The 18,766-nt window shown below is 43.9% G+C and overlaps 1 protein-coding gene across 1 annotated transcript in view; it reads right to left on the bottom strand.

The window, feature by feature from the left end:
• Positions 1–310: 310 nt before the first annotated feature.
• PIGS (phosphatidylinositol glycan anchor biosynthesis class S) overlaps positions 311–18,766 on the bottom strand; it is a gene marked incomplete at its 3' end in the record, with an annotated part of 61,035 nt that continues 42,579 nt past the window's right edge. The window contains exons 9-12 of the mRNA XM_082247397.1: positions 17,697–17,842; positions 2,958–3,058; positions 1,787–1,997; positions 311–586 (exon numbers count right to left, since the gene is read on the bottom strand). Coding sequence (XP_082103523.1) covers positions 311–586; positions 1,787–1,997; positions 2,958–3,058; positions 17,697–17,842 — 734 coding nt within the window. The remainder of the gene's footprint in view (positions 587–1,786; positions 1,998–2,957; positions 3,059–17,696; positions 17,843–18,766) is intronic.

Here is an 18,766-nt window from a genome sequence, read left to right as displayed (position 1 = left end):
CTGCACTTTTTCAAGGAATAAAAAAAAAAAAAAAGAAGGAGTATGTGTAAACATACATAATATAAAAACAAAAAAGAGCAACATTCTGGATAATTGAAAAATACGTGGTGATAAAGACCTTTTAACCTTTTATAAATAAGACATAAAATCCTTAATACATGCAGCTGCAATTTAGAAAACAAAAATGGAGGTTGCAGGCAGCATCTTCCCATACACCTCTATTCTCCAGTCAATTTTTTAGATCAGTACATTCAGAAAATAAACAGTCAATAGTGCTCTCCTCTCCCGAGGATTCCAGTGAAGACCTCCTTCAGTCTGTTTTGGTGGCTTCCTTTTTGCTTGACCTGTATTCCTTAGCTATCTTCAGCAGAGACAGCAAGATAGGGACAGCCATGGGCAAGAACAGAGGAATATAAATAGCAAATTTCTGATCATCTGGGAAGTACAAGAGGTGAAGCAGGGAAGGGTCAAAGAAAGCCTTCTCAGAAGAAGTAATGGCTTCTTTGCTTGCTTTAAAAGCATTCTCCAGCCTGCCAGCTTCCAGTTCAGACAGTGCAATTTGAACAGAGGACACCGCATGATATACCTGTGGGAGAGAAAGTCAAAAAACAAGCTTTTAGGCCTTCAATGTGTTTAATAAGAGGATAACTTGCATAGCTTCCACTAGTAGAACACCTTAAAGTGATTGTAAAAGTCTCGCTTTTTTTTTTTTTTTTAGAATAAAAATAGGTTATACTTACATGCCCTATTGCAGTTGGTTTTGCACAGAGCAGCACAGATCCTGCTTATCTCGGGTCCCTTTTCAGCACTCCTGGCCCCTCCCTTCTGTACAATGCCCACACAGCAAGCAGCTTGTTATGGGGTCACCCGAGCTGAATCACAGCTCAGTGTGTCCATTTAGACACAGAGCTGCTGTTCGGCCCCGCTCTCTCTCTCTCCTAAATAGCTGACTTGGATTGACAGCAGCGGGAGCCAATGGCGCCACTGCTGTGTCTCAGCCAATAAGGAGGGAGAGTCCCAGACGGCTGAGGGACTCAGGTAAGTATTGGGTGGGGGGGGGAGGGGGGCAGCTGCACACAGAAGGCTTATTATCTTAATGCATTAAGATATAAAAATCATCTGATTTTTACAACTCCTTTAAAGCGGAGTTCTGGCTTTGGGGGTCAATTTGAGCTAAAAATACCTCCGGGACAGTCAGGGCTAGTACATTCCATAATGGATAGCCTCTGAACTGTCCCGGGTCGCACTTACCTGCAAGAAGAAATACTTATCTTGAAAATTTCTTCTCCAGCGTTGCCATCTCAGGTGTGGGCAGCTGAAGCCGCAGCGTCCCTCTTCGTGTCCTCTTCCGTGACGTCGGAGTCCCACAAGCTGTTTAGCAGTGAATACCGTGCCTGCACTGGAAGTGACGAGCGGGGCCGGTGCAGGCGCATTGATTCCTGGGAGCGATGACGTTCAGCTGCCAGGAATCATCGCAAACCGGAAGTGACGGCGCGGGCCGCGGCCGCAGAGGTAGGAAGTGGAAGGAAGGCGAGTATATATTCTTCTATAATAAAGTAAATGACCAAAAAAAAAAAATATCGGCACTATCCATTTCTCTTTCAGGTCCCCTTAGCAAGTGGATGGCCCAAAATTAATTTTATCGATGTTGTGGCCGGAACTCTGCTTTAAGGGCTATAGACAAGCTCCCTACACACATAAGGCTGGCAATACACAGTGCAAGTTGCTTTCCTGCATCCATGGCTAATTGCAAAAAGATAAATAAATGATATTTTACAGGACTCACCTCAGAGGCCACATTGTCTTTGATGACAATGTTACCAATCTGATCCAATAGCTGAGCCAAGGAGGTCAATGTGGTAGTGACCGTAGCAATGTTTTCCACAGCCCTTGTCCAGAGAAGCTTATCCAATTCCCAATCAGTCAGCCCTTCATTGCCTGGATTTTCCAGCTGATAGCTGGCAGGCACATATACCTTTGATATACCTAAAAGAAGCCTAGAAATTAAAAACAAAAAAAAAAAAGGTCATACACAGAGGATAAAGAGAGGTCTTGCAAAGCGGTCTTTAGGTGGTCGCCACCCTAAGACCAGTAATTGATAAAAAGGACACTTGGTCAAAACAGGATTTACTGAATAACCGCCATTGCTAAATTTCTTCTATAAATGTTACCTGCCTGGCTGTCCAACATCAGTACATTACAAATCCTTGACTCAAAACAAGCATGCAGCTAGTGAAATCAGGAGAAATACCACTGCGGCCAAATTACTGCTCGCCCACCTGCAGCATAAGGCAGAGAACCCTCTGTGGCACAATTCAGTCTTCCACACTGCAGCCCAGATTTCATGAATGGAGCTTAAAATCTAGGTGTAATGTGAAATACACATTGTGCCGTCCAGCCGTATTGTTACGTTGTTGATTTGCCTGTATAATAATATAATACAAATTTTGTCCTTACCTCACATCGTAGCTAAAAGATGCTCTGTATAGCTAGTCCCACCCTCTTTTTAGTGTGTCTTTAGTTTCTATTCTGAGCACTGCTGGAGCTAGACATACTATGATTTTTTGACCCATCTGATTTTATTCTGTGAAGATCTGCACAACTTCTGTAAAAATCTTTCTATGATCTGCAAGATATCATTTGGATCGAGTCACTGTTCTGCCAAGCTACTGAGCCCATAAGTTACAGCTATCTTGCCACAACTTGATCTGTTATAAGGATCAAACTTGCGATGCTTAGATTGGAGAAGCAGAACAAGTATCCACACTCTGTTTAAAAAAAAAAAAAAAGGACCAACATTTTAAATTCCACAATGGCAGCCTATGTATTTTATCAGTACAAGTTTCCTTGAAACCAAATGAACCTGGTGAAAGCACAATATAGGGTACATTAAATGTTAGAAGTGACCTACATAACCGATAAACTAAAATGTATGCAAAAATTTAGCGAATACCTACCGTAACTGCGTCAGAAAAACCTCCATTACGGATACCATGTCAATATCAACATGTACTGGAAATTCTAACTCCTCAAGATTCCCATAATTCACATTATATACCTGCAGAGACACGAATAATCATACATCAATGTAAGATCGTAAAACAAATTTTTGTGATTACAGTTCTAAGATGATTCAGCACAAAAAGGTCCACATATATCCCAGGGCCCCCTCTCCCTGCAAAAATAATCTGGTACTAGTAAGTGTGAAAGCTACCTGTTATAAAGTTAAGATTTATACTTTTCCCCCTTCCACATCGCTGGGCAAGTCACTGCCCTACTGGGAAAATTCTTTGGGAAACACAGGGCAGGCCAAATCTCACAAAATACACTCCAGTGTGTTGCAAGAATGTCTTCTCATGAAAAATTTAGGCTGCTCTGCATTCCCCGGGATCTCATTGGAAGGAGCATGACATTATCCTTGTCCAGGAGCTGCAAGTGGAAAACAGAGGTAAGCAATTCAAGAAACTAAATTTTCCTTTCTAACAGCAAGTTACAGGGGGGAGGGGGCTCAACAGCATGGCTTGACCAAATTTGCTTTGAATCTAGCAACTAGCTAAAAAAAAAAAAAAATTTGAGCCAGTTTTTTTTACTACAGGGCTTTATTTTCTACAATGGAGATGGCAGATCTCTAATTTGCACATGGAAGGGACTGAAGCCAGGCATGGTGCTTGGTGGGTCTGCTTTCATGCTAGGTGGTTGTCACCAGGATGCTTGTCACTTTGGGGCTCTCAGAGGGAGATTTGCATATGAGGTGGTTGGGGGTTGAGGTTGTTGGTGTGTGTTGGACTCTGCTTGTCTCCATCACCAAGTGCAGGGACTAGCGGGGAGGAGGGGTGGGCCACGGTGAGCATGGATTGGCTGGTGCCGAGGGGGGGGGCTGGGGGTTTCTTTCCGTACAGTGGAGGTGGGTCTGCTGGGAGAGGGTGTACCAGGGTGCCAATGTGTGGGGAGGAAGACAGAAACCATGGCTCTGCTGCAGGTATGCATCAGAGCTGGAGGTGTTGTTTTTTGGGAGATGCATGCTCGGAGTGTCGGGCAACGGGAGCTACTCGTGCCTGCTGCCAGCAGTGAGTGGGCTGGTGGAAGCCTGGGTGCCAGGGCGCTGTTTCTGATCGCCATGGTGCCTGGGATTTGTTGAGTCCTGCCCAACAGTATAAGCAGACCTTATATTTGACTGCAACATCTACTTTAGGGTCACTGGAACACCCCCCTGCAATCTGTGAGCACTAACCTTTCAGAATGCACTACACTGCACCAAGCCGCATGGTACAGTGGTACCATGCAACTTTATGGCTGCAAAAAGTTTGCAAGATACGTTTGGGGTGCTATTGACAATTGGCTTGCAAGGGCAGTGTGATCACCCTGCGGTGCTGGAAACACACATGGAACATGCCTTTCCTGCACCCTATTTTGGTGTAAACTGGCCCTAAAACCAAAGCACAATTAAAAACACAAAGCCCATAGGCGATAGGAGTCTTGTTTGGTCACTGCAGGCACGGATTGTGTGTGTGTGTGTGTGTGTGTGTGTGTGTGTGTGTGTGTGTGTGTGTCCCATCCACCCCCCCACTCCTGGACCAGGTCAATTTTTTAATTTAAATAATGGCCTATGGAATGGATACACACATACACACTTGTCATTATTATCGTTCTGGTAGGTCCACAATATTGTAATAAGGACAAACACATTTTTCTTTTGTCCTATTATTTTCCAATGCATTATCTGTATTTTCAATAAACTTAAGTTAAAAAATGACAACAGCGTAAAAAAATAAAAAAGTTAAATATTTTGTTCTGTTGGTTTTGCTGCTCATTATAAGAGTAACATTGCATAGCTGGTACAAATGCATGGTCGCGTTTTCTAATTAAAAAATTAAGGACTTGGGTATTTTTTTTTTTTTTTGAAAGAAAGAAAAGGAAACAAAAAAAATAAAAAAATTTGACTTTTTGACCCTGAGTTATAGGTTTGTACCTTCAGGTGATTGGACACTGGCAAAGGTTTTGAGGACATGCCCCCTGGTTGCCTCCCCTATACCCCTACCCCATGCGGAGTCCTTGTTTTTGTTAAAAGCAAAGCAACCAAGCAACAAAAGGGAGAGTCCTGTACTCTACTCAAAGATATAGAATTTACAAGTAAGTCAAAAATCCTCCTACCTTAATCATACAGTACAAGACACAGGCAGAGTACTGTATTCACAGATCCCAAGATATCGAGAACGGAGAACCAGGTAATGGCTGTGCAAAACTAGGCTACAGAGGCTTGGTGTCAGAATGTTTAAGAAAAAAAGCCTGCTCCAGGTCAACAAGATGTTGTGATGGAGAGGTCTCAGGTAAAATTGGGTGAATGGCACTGCCTCAAAAGAGGCTACCATAAGCCCTAGAAGGCTTATTGTGAGATGTCTGACCTCAATTCCCCAGTGTGAGAACAGAGAGCGCATTTTCTTCTCTTGAAGGAAAACATTTGCATTGGATGTGTCCAGGACCAAACTTGGAGAAGGCAAAGAGAAGGTTAAAGAGCAGATTTTTTGGAAATTGATCACCCATCTGAAAACATGGAGCATTAGAATTGTCCTGCGATTGTTTACACTTAGCTGGAAGGTAGATAAAGGGTGTGTAAACATGTGGCCTTGATGCTCTTCTTGGAAGTTCTAAGTTTGTAGAGTATTCACAAAGGTCCTAGCACCTCCTCTTGCCCTTTCAAGAAAATAGGATAGGCCAGAATGCAGTTCAACAAACTGGAAAGGATAGTCTTCCACTGCAAATTGCAGATGTGGTGGATAAATTGGAATATGCACATGACCATCTTGGATGTCTATGAATGGCAATTATTTGCCTTTTTTCAGAGAGGCAATAACTGACCTTGCGCATTCCATGTAAAATGTTGGTATTTGTTGAGGTCCAGAACAGGACAAATGCCCTTCGTTGGCTTTTAGCACCATGAAAATGTTTGAATAGCATCCTTTGAACTGGTCTTGTTGGGGTACTGTTACAACTATTACCTGGGACAAGAGATGATTCATTCTGCAAATCTGACTGTCCTTGGGCAAATTTTGGTTGATTTGAGAGAAGAAAACAGCGAGGGAGTAAACATTTTAACATTTTGTACCCCTTTGCAACCACTGATTGAACTCACAGGTCTGAGACATCTGCGACCCAGAAAGAGGCAACATGTAACAGACCTCTGCCCACTCCTAAGTGTGAGGGCCTCCCCCCCCCCCCTCATTGAGAAGAGGGCTTTGGGGAAGACATGGTGGGCTCTGTGTCCCAAGTCTTACGTCGAATGGAAAGGCTAAACTTAGGTTTTGAAGATGAAGCCTGGGTGGAGTGATTAGGTGCTATGTTTTGAAGAGGTAGAGGCTCCAGAGGAGGGGGGTTGAATTTTCCACTGTGAAAGTTGAAGTTTCTCTTTTGTGATATCTGTAATGAATTTGTCAAGTGCCTTACCAAAAAGATATCCTCCTTCAAAAGGAGGGGGATGATCAATTTACAAGCAGTTTCAGCTGTAAAGGCTTTGAGCCATAGGATTCTGTGCAAGTAAATGGAGATTAGAGCCATTCTGGAAATTTTGCTACTTGTTCTAGGACATCAACACAAAAGAACAGAGCAAGAATTAACTGCAGAATTGCTTAGTTAAGGCATGATCCTGGAACACAGGATCATGTTGGTTGTTCATTGCCCTACTTCGGTTACCTGTAGTTTAAACAGACAGAAATTGCAGTGATAGCTGGTTTCAGAGCTAGGCCCAAGTTTAAAGAGACTCTTTAAGAGCATCTCAAACTTCCCACCTCCAGAAACTTTGAACGACAGTACATCTTCAATAGGAACAGAAGGATGTTTAAGACTCAGATGGAAGACTCAACTAATAGAACAGACATCTATTAGAGAACTTTTTCCACTGGATAGAGTTCAGTAACAATTTTCAAAGGAGTGAAAATCTTTTGTGGATTGACCCAATCATTGTGGATTGCCCATTCTATTTGTTCATGAACAGGGAACAAGATCATTTTTTAATCATCTGAGAAATCTTTTGCAGCCTCCTAACACTGCCTCCAGGTCCTCTTCATTCCCTTATGTACATTCAAACACAGGAAGAGAAGGATCTGGAGAAGGGGCCTAGCATTTTAAAGCCCTGAAGGGAGATGGTTGTGTTAAAGTCGTCAGTTGTCTGAGAAAAATGGATTTTTGTAAAATCTTACCGTAAAATCCTTTTCTCTTAAGCTCATTGACAGACGTAGTCCTCGTTGATTAATAACAACTCGGGTTATACTGCCCTCTACAGGAGTAGGACTAGACAGGAAAGAAAACGTTCTGGCCACACCCTAGGGGCAGTCCCAGAGGGTATATCCTCTCAGTTCCTGCTACAGCAAATCAGTTATGTCACAAAGCAGTGTTTAGAGAATTTAACCCAACCCAACTCAAAAACAGAGGGGTGGGTACTACGTCTGTCAATGAGCTTAAGAGAAAAGGATTTTTACGGTAAGATTTTACAAAAATCCATTTTTCTCTGTCGCTCATTGACAGACGTAGTCCTCGTTGATTAATAACAACTCGGGACGTCCCAAAGCAGTACCACAAATGAGGGGTGGGATAACAGAAATCAAAATCCAGAAGGCCCAACCGGAGCCAACCAGAAGCATCAAGGACTCATCGAGCAAAAAGAGGAGACCTAAGTGAAAAAAAACCCAACAAACCCTTGAGGTAGACCAACAGTCTCCTCAGATTGCGGCCTGCAGAACCTTGCGGCCAAAAGAGGCATCTGACGATGCCATCACATTAACTTTATAAAATGATGTAAAAGGTATGAACCGACGATCAAGTCAAGTCATCGCCTTGAAAACCTGTATCGCTGACGCCTAATGGCGGAAGACCCAGGAAATACTAGGCGCCCGAGTAGAGTGCGCCTTAACAGGGAACGGAGGATTCCGACCCTTAATAGAATAAGCCTGTACCAACATCTGACTGGTCCATCTAGATATGGTCGCGGCAGACACAGGCAACCCCCTTCTAGGGCTATCTGTGATCACAAAAAGTGAGTCCGTCTTACGAAACAAGTTCGTAGTAGTCAAGTGAACCCTGATTGTCTGAACCCCATCCAAGAAGTGTAATGCAACCTCCCAATGATGGCTAGTCTTAGGACACGGGGAAGGTAACACAATATTTTTATTCAGATGAAAACTCTGAAAACCACTTTAGGAAGGAAGGATGGATTCGGAAGAAGAACCACCTTATCCCTATGAACCACCAGATATGGGGAACGACAAGATAATGCGGCCAGTTCTGACACCCTGCGTGCAGAAGTAATGGCCACCAAGAAGGCCACCTTCTGGGATAATGTAAGCAAGGGAATCTCCCTAATATCTTCAAAGAGAAGTTTCTGAAGAACCGACCACACTAAGTTAAGATCCCAGGCGGTAAGGGTGCACGCACTGGCGGAGCCAGATGTCGCACCCCCTGGATGAAATTCCGCACCAAGGAATGATTAGTCAAAGGTTTCTGAAAGAAGAATGCTAACGCTGAAACCTGACCCTTGATCGTGCTCAAGGATAGTTTCTGCTCAACCCCTTGTTGCAGAAAGACCAAGAATCGGGTCACCGAATAGGTATGTGGGGGAAATCCAAGAGATTCACACCACGCAATATAAGTCTTCCATGTGCTGGAAGTCGCTTTCCTTGCTTTAACTAGAGGTAGGAATAACTGAAGCTGACACTCCCTTGTCCTTCAGTACCTGAGTCTCAATGGCCAGGCCATTAAGCCAGCGATTGTAAAGCAAGATGGAAGATCGGTCCCTGAGACCGCAAATCCTCCCTGAGAGGAAGTCTCCAAGGAGCGTCTGCGACTAGCCTCACCAAGTCGGCGTACCAGGCTCGACGAGGTCAGTCCGGAATTTCCAGAATAACTGGAATTCCCTCCACCTCTATCCTGCGAAGAAGTTCCCGCAGTAACTTGAGAGGATGAAAAGGCATGCCGTAGCTGATACTGCCCCCACGGGGCGATCAGCGTTTCTGCTGCGTCCGCTAGAGGATCGCGGGTGCGAGCTACAAACCTCCGCACCTTCCTGTTGAGCCAAGGTGCCAACAGATCCACATCCGGGGTGCCCCAATGAAGGGACAGTTATTGAAAAACCTCTGGATGAAGAGGCCATACCCCTTGATCCAGAATCTGATGGCTGAAATAATCTGCCTGCCGATTTCCCACCCCTGGAGTGAACACTGCGGGGAGATCCGGAACAAACCGTTCCGTCCAACGAAAGATGCTAGTCGTTTCGATGGCCACCAGGACACTCTAAGTGCCCCTTTCTTGACATAAGTCACGACCGTGGCATTGTGCGATTGGATCCGAATCGGGCTGCTCTAGAGCTGCTCGGTCCAGTAAATCAGACAAAATCTGATCGCTCTCAGTTCCGATACCCTTATTGGTAACCTGGATACTATCTGAAGGAATGACTTCCCCTGGTTGAGCATCGGAGACTCCCTGGTCCGCTCGCTCAACCGGATCCGATTGTCCAGGGAATCGGAATTCTGATTCCATTAGAAAAGAATCTCCTTCAGGAGAATTTGGGTATGAGACTGGGTATACGGTACTGCCTCTAAGAAGGCCACCATCAGTCCCAGCCAATTGACGGACAGCAACATCCGAATCGTTGACTGAACCTTCTGGAGTTTCTCCGCAAGGAGAAACTCTCTTGCCCAGGATGTATCCAACATTAGGCCCAGATAGTTCAGTCTCCTGGTGGGAACCAGGGATGATCTTTGGGAAAGCAAAGAAAACGCTGATGTCCTGCGATGATGGGGATCTAAAGATAGGCATCCTAAATGTCTATGGACGCCAGGAAATCCCCCTGATGCAGGGAGGCCACCACTGTTCGGATGGACTCCATTTTTCCCCAAGTCCAGAAATTGGACGCACCTTGCCCTCTTTCCTGGGCATTGTGAACAGGTTCGAATAGAACCCCTGAAACCGTTCAATGTTAGAAGGGAAGAATCGCACCGGTGGAAGTGATCGAAACTCGATCCTGTATCCTGACCGTATGACCTCGCGAACCCCTTAGTCCGGGGTTCTGGCAAGCCATGGATCCGGAAACCGGTGAAGACATCCCCCCACCCCAGAGATGGGTAGGGGCGCATCAGGCTGTATTCTTCAGGCTTGGCTGAGCCGGACTATTTGTTTAGCTGACCAGCGCCCTTTGAAAACCCTCTGAAGGGGCTTTGGAGGGTTTTGCCTTATCGCCCGCCCTCGCGGAACGAACAAACTCTTTATGAGCAGAAAAGGAAGGTCCTCGTTAGTTACGAGGTCCTTTTATCCTAATAGTCTGTGGCAAGACAGTGCTCTTGCCCCCAGTGAGATCCTTTATAGTCTCAACCAAACTAAATGGCAACCACTGGCCTAAGAGTTGACCCTATCAGGGAAAAAATGACGCGGGATTCCGCTTCCACTTCTTCGATCCACCGGATCCCTAAAGGACGCAACGTCCTCCAACGGGATAACGGTGGCTTTATTTGGAAATTGGCGAGTCCACTACAGGTGGTACCGTCTATCCTTTAAAGAGGGATTCCTCAAACGGATAGTACCTAGCCATGCGTTTGGAAATAGCAGGGGTTCGTTTCAAAACGACCCCATTTGGGTAAAGGAAAATCCTTCGACCTTTTGGTAGGCTAACAAGTACCAAAAAGGAATCTCAGTCTCAGCTACCTCTGCCGGTGTAACCTCAAGACTAAAGGTTTCCCAGACGGACACAACTAGTGCATCCACCACTGCATCCACTGTGCTATGGCGGAGGCAGAAACGTTCTCCTCACTGCTGAGGGGACATTACCTGAGACAACAGCCCCATAAGAGGGACCTGCAGCTGCATTGACCAGCTCCGAATCCGTATCTGAAGTATCAGATAAAAAATAGGGGTAGGCGGGGGTCGCTTCTTGACCCTCGTCCCTGACAGGCCACCTCCACCCGGGATACCAAAGACTCCAAAACTGCCGATAATGCATTAAAAACAAGTGGGGTACTGGAGGGTCCTGCGGCCACCTTGAGGGGATCAGGTGGGGATACATATGCGGCAGGGTCCATTATTATACAAGACATTTGCCAGCGACAAAAAAAAATGACAAAGTAAAAAACTTTTTTTTTTTTGTAATCCCCCAGCGCAACAGCGCCCCTCAGTGTTACCTGCCTTTTTGGACCCCACAGAGAGAGAGAGACCCCAAGGCTCATCTCTGATGCACAGAAGTTTTCTATCAGCTTGCTCAGTGCTGTCCTGTTACAGACAGGAAGTCTTTGGGCCTTTTTCCTGGGTAAAGGAGGCGGCTCCGCCCCTTAACACGCCTTCCGGCGCCTCCCCCTGGCTCCACGAGGTGTTTGGTCACCTCAAACATGGCCGCCCCCATGCTGGAGACACGAGGCTACGCCAATATGGCGGTCTCGTGTGATCTGCAAGAAAAAATGGCGGCGGCCTGTTAGGATAGCGGCGGCTAGCAGCGGCCTGCGGGATGCTGTATTCGGCCTAGTGGCCTGCGGGAGTGCATCGGCCCCACAAACTTCACCCTGGATGGTGATAAGCCTGGCCTGCGGTACAGGACCCTGGCGGGCCGCATGCGGTCCGTGGGTCGTCGGGAGATGCCACAAAACAGTGCTGTGCAGCCCGTGGAAGCTGGAGGAATGGCGATCTGGACTGCAGTACTCAGGCATAGGCATCAGCCTGTGTGTCTCTGACAGGTAGGATACCTTATACTTCAATAGTAACGCCCTTTTAGTGCTGCCACTGACTTCAGTCATCCTTACAGTCTTACAATGACTTTAGATCGTCAGCTCCCAAACCAAGCCTCCTGGTTATTTTTCACAAAAATCACACTCAAATTGGGGGATCTGTGACTTATTATAGGATAGAGGGGAGATCCATCCTACCATCCCAGAAAGGGGCCCGCGTCCACCATAAACCCGACAAGGGGAGAGGGGGAACCTACTACTCACCATACCGGACCAGACGGGCGCCAACTCCTGACAGAACCCCTCTCCACCGGGGTGGGGGGGCTGTCGACCAATATGGATGCCGTGACTCTGTTGGTCATTGGCGTCCAGGCGAGACGTTTAACTCGCAGGGTCAGTCCCTGTCCAGTGGGACTATGTCGCGGCCGACCCAGCGCGGAGCTATGGCCTGCACGCGCTCGTAGGCTGAACTGGGGTGAGCACTGGATCTCAACATCCAGCCCGTCGCCCAGTTCCAGCTTACTTGCTTGAAGATCTCACAGGAAACTGGAGAAAAGAGCTGTCTAAAAAATCTTTCTAAGAAAAAAATCCTGCCAGGACCGAAGATCCTAGCAAGGCATCTAGGTCCTTACTCCTAACTAGACAGAAAAAAACTGATTTGCTGTAGCAGGAAGTGAGAGGATATACCCTCTGGGACTGCCCCTAGGGTGTGGCCAGAACGTTTTCTTTCCTGTCTAGTCCTACTCCTGTAGAGGGCAGTATAACCCGAGTTGTTATTAATCAACGAGGACTACGTCTGTCAATGAGCGACAGAGAAATTGTGTTATAGTTGCAGAAAAAAAAAAAAAAAAAAAAAAAAAATCGCCCTTTGTCCGGCAGGCCGTTTCTTTTGTACCTAAAATAGAACTAGCCTGATGCAGACGCAGACTGGTGTTAAAATTGGGTTCTGTTCTGGTGCAAGGGAAGCATCATAACTCTGAGGTTGAGGCTTCGTTCACACCCTGGTGCAGAGACATCAGTTTTTCTGCACTCATTCTGCAAGGGCACAAAAAAAAAACAATGGTTCTTTATGCGCCTTGTTCATACCACAATGCGCAGATTTGTTTTCTGTGCAGGAATTTGCAATATGTATGCAGTTTTCCGCTCAGGAAAAAAAATGGACGTAACATCAACACTGATGTGAATAGGGCACATAACTGACAGGCCTTCAGCAGGGAATGTTTGACGGAATTTTTTCTCCCTTCCCCTGGGTTTCCACCATAGCTATGGATGAGGGCAATCCCCTGCAGGGTACTTCTGGAGTAGGGTGGAGATTATAGGGAAAGCATGTCCGGAGGTAGTACGCAGCAACCAAAGTCCTTGTGGCAAACAGGAGGAAGGATGCCCCTGAGTACCTTACAAGGGTACCTACAACATAGGGTCCAGGTACGGTTCCTAAGCTTTTACTAAAGTTGCACTGATTCTATTGGGAAGACCGAAGATTTAACTGACAAATCTGAAGATAAAATAAGAAACTAGTTAAGCTAAGAGTGATTTCTTTGAAAGGGAGTAGAGGGCCATCACCTTGCGACACTGAGGAAATGTGGAGTGGGGTAAGGTGCGGTTAGGCGAGAATGATGTCCTTATAAGCTTTACCAGTGTCCAATCACTAAAAAAGGTATGAGCCTATAACTCAGGGTCTATGAATGCTCAGCTTATGTCCAGTAGTTTATGATTAAGAGAGGTGAACTAAGCAACAGGAGTAAAAACAGCTCAGGATTAAAAGCGGGGAAAGGTTTAAATGAGATAATTATGTAAATCGAGTATAGTTTTTATTAAAATTTTGTTTTTTCACTTTTTTTGCAGCAAGTTTTGGCATGATTAAATCACAGAACACTCCTATAATCTGCAATGAGGCCACAGCTGTGTAACTTTGTAACTACTCCGTTACACTAGTTAACCCATAGAGTTACTGTGCAATTAGGAGCCACTGTCACTGGTTTGCCAGGCTAGGACAAGAAAACAGGCCCCAATAGACATGGACAACTTCTTCAAGATCCTAAAGAACTAGATGAAGAAGTACTCCAAGATTTATACAACATACAGGTCCTGAAAAAGGTTGGAAAAAAAAAGTACAAACTACTACACAAGTGAAAATCGTCCTGCATACAGTATTCATCTTATGAATGTGCAAAAATCAGAAAGCTGTTTGAGGTCAGATTTAACACTCCATAACAAATAATTTACATGGAAAACAGTCCATAAAACTGTAGTACAGGCAGTTCCCGGGTTACAAACAAGATCGGTTCTGTAGGTTTGTTCTTAAGTTGACTCCGTATGCAAGTTGGAACAGATACATTTTTTTTTTTTTTTTTTAAGTGCAACTCCAGACAAAAATTATTTTTAAGCTTTTTGGATAGCATACGGAAGGGTTTACACCCCTGTAACATTTGTTTTGCCGTCTGTGCCCCTGTTCAGAAGACTTCACCTCACTTTCTGTCCCTGGGACAATTGGATTTTAAAAAATGTTGGCTTGTTGTGGAAATAAAGATTGGTGATAAAGCTTCAGTGGAGACACCTTTTTCCCCATAATACCTCTTACAGAAGTGAATTTCCCTTCCTAGGGGTAGATTTCTTTTCCCTTCCTGTTGTCTCCCTCCATTTGTAAGTATGAGTTGTATGTACATACAGTTGTGCTCATAGGTTTACATACCCTGGCAGAATTTATGATTTCTTGGCCATTTTTCCAAGAATATGAACGATAACACAAAAACTTTTTTCACTCATGGTTAGCGTTTGGCTGAAGCCATTTATTACCAATCAACTGTGCTTAGTCTTTTTAAATCATAATGACAACAGAAACTACCCATATGACCCTGATAAAAAAAATTTACATACCCTGGTGATTTTGGCCTGATAACATGCACACAAGTAGACACAAAGGGGTTTGAATGGCTATTAAAAAAAAAAAAAAAAAAAAAGAAGAAGAAGAAGAGCATCCTCATCTGTGATCTGTTTGCTTGTAATTAGTGTGTGTGTATAAAAGGTCAGTGAGTTTCTGGACTCCTGACAGACCCTTGCATCTTTCATCCAGTGCTGGACTGACGTTTCTGGATTCTGAGTCATGGGGAAAGCAAAAGAATTGTCAAAAGACATGCAGGAAAAAGGTAGTTGAACCATATAAAACAGGAAAGGGATATAATAAGATATCCAAGGAATTGAGAATGCCAATCAGCAGTGTTCAAACTCTAATCAAGAAGTGGAAAATGAGGGGTTCTGTTGAAACCAAACCACGGTCAGGTAGATCAACTATAATTTCATCCACAACTGCCAGGAAAAAATTGTTGGGGATGCAAAGAAAAACCCACAAATAACTTCAGGTGAAATACAGAAAATACAGGACTCTCTGAAAACATGTGGTGTGGCTGTTTCAAGATACACAATAAGGAGGCACTTGAAGAAAGATGGGCTACATGGTCGAGTCGCCAGAAGAAAGCCATTACTACACAAATGCCACAAAGTATCCCGCTTACAATACGCCAAACAGCAGAGAGACCAGCCTCAAACCTTCTGGCACAAAGTCATTTGGAGTGATGAGACCAAAAATTTAGCTTTTTGGCCACAACCATAAACGCTACATTTGGAGAGGAGACAACAAGGCCTATGATGAAAGGTACACCATTCCGAATGTGAAACATGGAGGTGGAATGCTGATGTTTTGGGGATGTGTGAGCTACAAAAGGCACAGTGCCGAATGCAGTACGTTATCAAAAAATACTGGAGGAAAATTTGTATTCATCAGCCCGGAAGCTGCTCATTGGACATACTTGGACATTCCAACATGACTATGATCCTAAACACAAGGCCAAGTCAAATTGTCATTGGCTACAGCATAAAGTGAAGGTTCTGGAGTGACCATCTCAGTCTCCTGACCTCAAAATCATTGAGCCACTCTGGGGAGATCTCAAACATGCAGTTCATGCAAGACAGCCCAAGAATTTACCGTAACTGGAGGCTTTTTGCCAGGAAGAATGGGTAGCTTTACCATCTGAGAAGATAAAGAGCCTCATTCACAAATACCACAACAGACTTCAAGCGCTCATTGATGTTAAAGGGGGCAATACACGGTAATAGGAACTGGGGTATGTAAACTTTTGATCAGGGTCATTTGGGTAGTTTGTTGTCATTATGATTTAAAAAGAGTAAACACAGTTGATTGATAATAAATGGCCTCAGCCAAACACTAACCATGAGTGAAAGAAAAGTTTGTGTGTTATCATTCATATTCTCTGACAAATGGCCAAGAAATCCAATTCTGCCAGAGTATGTAAACTTATGAGCACAACTGTACGTACGTATGTATGCAAGTCAAGAGTTTGTAACTCGGGGACTGTCTTTAGACAGACTACTATGCACATTTTTTTCCCAGAATTCAAAAATGTAATACATTGTTAACAAACAACAAATGTTGGTACTGGACAAGTCCTATGTCCTAACCTCTGACGTTAGAGAATTGTAGTATGCCAATAAATAAATACATAAGGTTGTATGAAACAAATACTTATGCACCACAAATACAAGAATTTAATTGTAATTGAAACAGTTAAACTCTGGGGTTAATCCTGATTAGCTAGCAGAAAGCTCTCTGTGGAAAGAACACAACTCTGCTGAGTGAGTGAACATATGTTGCTGCATGCACTTAGTAGAATATATCCTCCTTATCCCATCATTTAAGTCTTGGATTTTATTAGCAGAAAGCCGAATTGAAATAGCATTGATGTGCCATGTGTATTTCCCAAGCCTCTTTTTAAAACTGCACCTGGGACTACTTATTGCCCTGGTCCCATTTGGACCTAAAATGACTATGTCTGGGCCATAATGGAACAGTACTATTTTCTCCAAACTTTGCAGGAGACGATGGTGTAGCATCTGCTGTGACAGGGCATTTTCTACCTTCACAGGAAACCGCTCTTCTAAAATGTCTAAGAGTCTGGGACTAGAGTAAGGATTAGGATTAGAGCCAGGATTAGCAGTTTTGGAGAAAATCTCCAAAAAGGTACTCAAAGTAAACAGCTGAACTCACGGGTGAAATAAATACATATAAAAAGGAAGCTGTTTTACCTGCCAAATAATGTGCTTTTTTTTTTTTCCAGCTCTGAGATTTACACAGCTCTGCCATGCCACAAACTTTTGTCTGGCAGTGGAGGAGACCTGAATAATTTTTTGGCTGCAGTTGAGTAATTCTTACAGGACTCCTTACCACTGTGTTACTAGACAGAGAAAAAAAGAAGAAGCAGCAGGCTGATGAGATATTTTCTCTGTCACTCTGCCCTCTCCTCCTGTAAGCAAGCTCCTTGCACTGAGGTACAGCTGACTGGCTTCTTGCTTCTCCTTTCCTCAGTCTGAGCTCTGCTGTACAAGGACTGCAAGACGTTGATACCAAGCAAAAATCAGATGTACACAACTTGCATGAATAATACATTTTAAAGTGCATTAATGATTAGAGATGCATTTGTGTTTACTTGCTTGGAGTTCAGATTTAACTAGAGAAGGTGGCCGCCACTTCATTGGAGACAGGACTCCAGCTTCCTGTTTATTTTCCAAAAGCTTTTATATGGCTTAGACGTATAATTCAGAACACTGCACTGCCGAAGGATTTGCACCAAAAGGGATGGCACAAAAAAACGTTTCAAATAAAGTAATACCATTCTGGGTCATTATTCCCTCTTCTAAGCCTGGCATTCTGGAGCGGTCTTTCCAGTTGCAGGCGATGCTGGTAATTGGCATGTACTTATTCCAGTGGGCCTATACTCATATTATTCCTTAAATCTTAACCATTAGCATAAAGTAAATTGTGGCTAAGCAATACTCTCCAAAATCAACATTTTCCTCCTGAGTGCACATCCTGACATGTGACAGTTCTTTTGCACTCCTGATCATTTTGCTCACACCCGACTCTGGTAATTGCTATTCTCACCAGATTTGGAGCATCCTTCACCTGTAAAGTAAACTTGTACCTACCATGATACCACCCCATCGAGGACTGTGAAATGCATTACTAGCTACCCTCTTGCCATCTTTGTCCTGAATGTAGAGGGGAGAGTGAAAATACTCTGGGACGTAGAGTAAAAAGTTCAGTACAGGGTACAGAGAGGCAGCACTGGAACCTGGAAACAGACAGGCAGTGGTAGACAATAAATAAGCAAGATCCAACTAGAATGAATTTATACAAATAAACAAAAGAGATCTTGTATACTCTCAGTATTCAAAACTGCTAATATCAAGTCCTAATCAGGGGGTGTCCAAACTTTTGGCCTTCCTGGACCACATTAGAAGAGGAAATGTCTTGGGCCACACATAAAACACAGGAACAATGATAGCGAATAAGCAGAAAAAGTCAGGCAGATTACAAGCGAACAAGCACCAATATAAATAAATGTACTTATATGCATAATAAAACTTTTTTTGTAATTTTTTTAATATAAAAGTAAATATAAAACAAGTGCGATATGCGACACGGTTTTTGATAAACTAACATTATCTGGTTCGAAGGATTTAGTAGCAATTCTCAAGGTGCTCATCAGATTTTTTGGTTCTAATTTTGCCCCTCGTGTGCTTCATCCTTGAAAATAGTTGCTCACATATATAGGTACTGCAGAAAACCCATGACATGAATAAGGCATGATTGGGAATAGTGGGATATTTCTCTTTGGAATATAAAAAAAACGTATAAAAGTCCAGTAAAGTGAAATGTTTTCTTCGGCTGCATGTGTTTGCGTTTGCCAAGTATAAATGCATTTAGACAATAAAAAAAGAAAAAAAAAGAAAAATCAAAATGTGCAAGTTTAGGATTTTGAATTGGACTGCATTCATAGCAGTCATGGGCCGCAGGTTGGACCACCCCTGTCCTAAAGGTAATTAGGTTTCTGCACCTAATTGACATGAAGTAAAAATTCCAGTTAAAAATGAGACACTACCTTTTTATTTATACGTTTAACCACTTGACTGACTGCCCTATAGCACCTGACTGCCCTATAGCAGATTTACTGCTACAGGATGGCCACTCTGTTCAGAATTCTGCACTTCCAGGT

This window comes from Pelophylax lessonae, assembly GCF_965119305.1.
Source record: "Pelophylax lessonae genome assembly, chromosome: 2".
NCBI lineage: Eukaryota > Metazoa > Chordata > Amphibia > Anura > Ranidae > Pelophylax > Pelophylax lessonae.
Note: the sequence above shows the minus strand (reverse complement) of the source record. Positions and strands in the feature narration are given on the sequence as shown.